The following is a 6,170-nucleotide window of genomic DNA, read 5'->3' as shown; positions in this document are numbered from 1 at the left end:
TTCTTAAGTAATGTCTTAATGAAATCCTAATATATAGCCCTCTGATTATATATATATATATATATAATCAGAGGGCTATATATTAGGATTTCATTAAGACATTACTTAAGAAGATCTTAAAGTAAGAGCGAACTATAAATTCCTCTCTTGCAATATTGCGCGGACTATACTATTTCTGATTTTTCGGTGATTTTTCGAATTTTGAATTCCTTTCGTCGCGTACACCCAGTCGACCGCTCCCATACAGCACAGACTTAAATTCCAAGGAACGTTCTAAAGACGTCCATAGGATGTTCCTATGTCCTTCTCTAAACGTAATTCTAAGGATGTCTCTCTCGGATAAAGTGTGCCGTATAAACTGCTACCGGGACAAGCAGGGCGACCGGGCGGAGAGGTGGCCGGATTGAGAAACAAGCCGGGATTAATGGGCCGGCCAGCCGGATCGGCCGCGGCGGAACCAATGATATGACGAAAGAAGCAAAGGATATCGCGCTTATCCTCAAATGGTAGAGAGGTGATGACCTCGATCCTACGTTCGCGCGTTGCAAACGCGCTGCGCGGCGGCGCGACGTCGCGCCGCGCCGGCATGCATATCGTTCCCCGTTTCCCGTCCTGCACCTCGTTCCGCCTGTTTTCTGCCCCGGCCCGATCTGACTGAACGTTCTCGACCGGCCTGCCCACACAACACACGCGCCCGCCGCGCGCGCCTGCCCTTCTGTCAATTATATTTACTATTTCATTCATACCGCCGACTCTTGGTTCACGGGCCGTGCCCATTCACTAGAACAACCACCTCGCGCGCGCACGCGCGGCAATTGGGTAGGGAACGCGATTATCTGATAATCTTTCGCCACGTAAAAATTGGAAGCTTGTTTTCTTTTGATGATAATCCTGGTTCGCTTGTTGACAAGTTATCAAATTTTGAGTTGACGTATTAATTATATTTAATCGTACGATATTGTGTCGAGATAGATATAGAATTATTAAGAAATTTATTAATTATTATATAAAATTTGTAATGTTATTACTGATTATTTAGATATAGGCATCAATTAAAATAAAAACTAGGAAATAACATATATTTATAACTAGATATGCACATGTTTTTTAACATGTACGGTATTTCTTTGGCTTTTGCAGTTATATAAACAGTTTAAGTTTAATAATATATAATTTTTTTTACAATTTTGAACTTCTTTTTAATATTTTTATTTTGGACGATTTATACTTTGTGTCAGAATTTAAGCTGGAATTCTATTTATAATTTTATAATATTAAATTTTTAATATTATGTAAAATTACACAGAATTTTATTTTGTAATTTAACGTAAATTATAGTTTATCTAAAGTAGGATTTAATTTCAAATCTAAATTTTATTAAATCAAATTTTTCCTAAAATTAGCTAAAATTATTGATTTTCTCATGTATAAATTTTTTTTATTTGAAATAATTTATGAAAATAATTAATATCATAATATTTTTATTAAGAAGAGATCTCTAATGTTTATTTAAAATTATAATGATAAAATTAAAATTAAAACTATGAATTATAAGACATACTTACGTAACTTTCATAAATGATAATAATTTACCGATATATTGTAATATAAAAGTTTGTGAAAAAATTATGAAAATGTTTACCTTTTACGTACAGTAATAATTTTTTAATTATTGATTTTAATTATTACTTAATTCTGCGTATAATATATTTGAAATCGATGAAGTAAGAGAAAAATATTATATAATTAAATTACGTCTTACTTTCTTATTTCATGTAGGGTAAACGCTCGGTTTACCTTATTTGTGTTGTGTGTAAAATCTGCTGCTTTAAATATCATATATGTTTGGTAGATTTCGTATGAGTTTACACGCGTAAACTCCTATATAAAATAATAGTTTTTTTCAACATTTGGAAGAAACTGCAGAAGGAAGATACATGCAAATAATGAAATAACTAAATTGATAACTTAAAAAAAGATAAATCTTGATTTTAAAAAATAAAGATAAAGAAGGAATTACAAGAACCAATCATGCTTCCATTCAAAATATTGAAATTCTATCAACAAGATGGCGTAATCAAACAGAGAAAGATTTACTAGGGGAAACATGTTACTTTAGCTAAAATATCTAGGAAACTATTTCCTATTGGATGTCAAAATATCGAACGTTGATTACTGAACGCAATATTAATTCTTGTACAAATAAGTACAATTATTATGACTAAAATTTTTTTACATCTGATGGCTTTTATTTTATTTTTAAAATATCTCAACAACAATAAAAAATTTCAAGAATGGCTGCTATTTTAAAATTCTTGATTGCGATTGGTCATTTACCGTTTACATTTGCCTTTGTGTTATAACCCTTATATTTCATGAATACAGCTACATATGATCTAGGGACATTATCTGTCAGAACTTCTTGTTTATTTGATTTTAGTGATTGTAGTGATGGAGACGTCCGCCTTGAATCTGGTGAGTCTTCTTTCTTCGTATAATATATTTTTATATTATTTATATATTGTATAATATATTTTTACATTGTTGTGTGTGCCAATTACTGTACGAGTCAGAATCGAGTAAAAAAAATGATCATTTAATTATGATCTCTTTTAGGAAAATCGTCGATACACACTATATTTTATTGAGCTAGATATAAAATAGATAATAACTAATAACAAAATACTAACATATGTGTTGATTTATTGAATAAATCACGAGGATTATCAGGAATTATTTCTACATATTTTATTCATTATACACTGAAATCATCAACGAGATTGATTCATAACTAATACTTTCGCTCTAAGGCACATGAAAAGCAGAGAAGAGCAGAAGCATTGTTGCGAGAAGGGAAGTTTGAGGAAGCAGCTAAGTGTCATGAGACTGTAGCTGATCTTCTAGCAGAGGCTCATGAGCAACTTGAATCCAGTCTTATCCATGTGCATGCATCTACTTTATCTTCTCAAGACACATCAAAATTTCTGACACCTGTTCATTCACTTGTCACATTGGAATCCCTCAGTCTACAACGAGATCATCATAAGAGACAAGCAGCTGTTGTCAGGTATATAATATTTCTATTCTTTTGAACTTTCTACATCATGCATCTCTTTCTTTCTTTTTTTCCACATTTGAGAAAAAAAAAGGAAACACATACACTCTGCCAAAAATGTAATTAATAAGACCAGATTACTTCCAAATTCTATCTTACATAGCTTATCATTTATGTATATGATTTTTTATTTATTAATGAAAAAAATTTTATTCATTATTAGAATGAAGCAGGCACAGTATGAGGAATACAAAACAACCTTAGAAAATCATCAGAAGGATAAACATGCCGCTAGATATAGTGAAAAAGATAATTGTGCAGATATAAGAATTGACAAGTATGATGGTTCTTTACGTCAGGCTATATATAAAACTATCGACCAACAAGACAGTCTTCTAAGTTTGATAGATATCAAGTTGCCATTGTCTAGTGCTGAAGAAAAAAATTTCAAACATCCAAAAGACACAGGCACTGTTATAGAAGAGCTCAAGACTGTTAATAGCCAATTACGATCTCTCGTAGGTAGCTTGCTTACTCAACTAGAAGCAAAGGAAAAAGAAGTACGTCAACTGACGGAACGTCTTTACGCAGTTTCTGTCAATTCTAGTGATGATATCAGATCAGAAGAACATCCTCTATGCCCTCTTGATCCTTTACCTCAGTTGACACCTCTTGAAATGCCACTTTTCGATTTTACATCTACATAAAATACAAGCTTTTAACATCTAAAATACACTTAATAAAGTTCCATGAAAGAACTTTAAAGTGAAATTAATATTAACCAATCATGATTAGTGCTAAAAGTACCATATTTTCAAATATTAATATAATAAAGTGTATATAATTCTAAATTTTATATAAGATATAGCAAAACGTATATAGTAACGTGTATTTTTGTTATAAATTTGGGTAGGAAGGAGCGGTGTATATGCTAAAATATGTATATATTTTTTTGTTATGTCCCTTTAATTTATGCTGAAGATCTATTTAAAAAAGTTTGGCTGTGTATCGAATCAACAGTACAGAAGATAATAACTTCTAAAAAAAATTAATAATAAGTGAAGATGGATTCCTCAGTGAGTGATCAATTTGTAAATAGGCGAGTTCCGAGTAAATCGAGGATTTCATGGACGATTGTTCGACCACTGATTCTGAGAGTATAATCCTCTGTAATCTGTTACGGAAATAAAGCAAACGTTCAGATCTAAGTATCGCAATTATTTCGTGAGTGCGGAGAAGTGTCGCGATTGTAAGATTAATTAATTCTGCTTTTATTTATATTTTATATTACTTTATATTTTATTTATATTTTATTTAGATTTTATACTACTTTTTATATTATATTTATATTACTTATATTTCTATATTGACTTAAATATTCTTCATTTTAACATATTTTCAACAAATTACAAAAATATATGAGAAAAGTATGTATTACATATCTGGTTTGTTTTTTATTAAAATTTTCTTTCTCACTTTAACCAAATATCAAACATATATTTATTCACTTTAGGTTTACTTTAAAGTATACACTTTAGCTATAGAAAATAGACTTATGATCTCTAACGATATCTTCAATAATTAATATCTAGATAAAAATATAAATATAAATTGCTCATATCAGCTTCTTGAATTTCGTAATGTTCCTAATTTGAAGTAGCACAATTGATAATGTACAGCGTGATAACAGCAAGGGACTTGTGACCCCCAGCGAAGCTATATATCAAATCGAAAGATAGTATTATAGTCAGACAAATGCTATCTTCGAGATCATCACGATCTGCCGTTAATTAGAATAAGATATATCTTGATTGATGCTCTTCCATGGAGAGCTACCTGTATTGAAGTCAAATATTTGATTTCTTTTTCCTTTTTCTATTTTTTTTTTTTTTAAAGAAAATACTTCTTGCGAAATTAAATGAGATCATTCCTTCGGGTGTAAAGAGCAAACTCCGTGTCTAGGATGTATCGTAAACTTTTGTAAACAGATATCAGCCCCGAGCTTCGTCATAAGATAAATTAATTATCATTAAAAATGGTTTTACATGTATATTATACATATTGTGTTTTCTGAATAAAACGCATATATGAGGTCTATTCACTAGACACGCATTGAGTCAATGTTTAACGTGTTTATTCAAGATATTAAGCCATATTAATCCAGCGTTGCCAAATAGTAACATCGTTAAGTTGAATATCCGATAATTATTATTTACTCAATGAAAAGATTCTAAATGACGTGTTTATTCTACGTATAACAACATGCATAGTGATGCAAAATTACAATAATTTCTAAATTCATCGAAACACGATAAGATTTTAATGTTTCAAATGGCACAAGATAAAATATTTTTTTACTTTAGTTAGTTTGCCAACTGTAAATCAATAAATTATAAATATTATCCAATAATTTATTTATTAATATTGTAAATCAATAAATTATAAATATTATCTAATAATTATATTTATTAGTTGTAAATCAATAAATTACAAATATTACCTAATAATTATATTTATTAGTTGTAAATTAACTAATAAATATGATTAATTTATTTAGGATTAATTTATGCATGCTACTTGTATAAATCTTCGTTCATGTTGTCTCCTGTTCAAAAGATAATATCTTATACTTTAAAAGTCTTAATACGAGACCATTTTTTTTTTATCAAATCACACCTTTCTGATCAATAGTATAAGACGCAACGTACGCATGGGTTTCTTATCGGAATTAATCGGAATTAATCGCATATCACGATCACATGTTGTACTAATGTACTTATTTACGGCAGCATGAGAGCATCACGTGAGTCTCAGCTGTGCACTTTCTGCTTATTCGCACAAAGGAGAAATTTTTTTAATATCTCACTTATAACAGAGTCTCGTGAACCAATCGCAATAAGTGCGACACATTATTATACAAAATTTCCATCGACGTAAATGCGTATCTAATTATCATATTTATGTTAATTCATTACATGGAATGCTCCACTAACGAAGAAAACATTCTATAAAATATCGATAAGATACTACATTTTTTAAATATTTTCAGATACTCAATATTTTTAATATTTTCAAAATACATTTCAAACATCGCCCTTGTGGAAAAATACTATAT

General features: G+C 30.1%; 1 protein-coding gene across 1 annotated transcript; it reads left to right on the top strand.

Annotated features, from left to right (window-relative positions):
- Window positions 1-2,430: 2,430 nt before the first annotated feature.
- LOC108756416 (nuclear receptor-binding factor 2-like) lies at window positions 2,431-3,812 on the top strand. The gene is made up of 3 exons (XM_018500188.1): window positions 2,431-2,475; window positions 2,811-3,067; window positions 3,279-3,812. Exons 1-3 carry the CDS (start codon window positions 2,452-2,454, stop codon window positions 3,760-3,762), a joined length of 765 nt encoding a protein of 254 aa, XP_018355690.1. The 5' UTR covers window positions 2,431-2,451; the 3' UTR covers window positions 3,763-3,812.
- Window positions 3,813-6,170: the final 2,358 nt, after the last annotated feature.

Source organism: Trachymyrmex septentrionalis, unplaced genomic scaffold (assembly GCF_001594115.1).
Source record: "Trachymyrmex septentrionalis isolate Tsep2-gDNA-1 unplaced genomic scaffold, Tsep1.0 scaffold127, whole genome shotgun sequence".
NCBI lineage: Eukaryota > Metazoa > Arthropoda > Insecta > Hymenoptera > Formicidae > Trachymyrmex > Trachymyrmex septentrionalis.
Note: the sequence above shows the minus strand (reverse complement) of the source record. Positions and strands in the feature narration are given on the sequence as shown.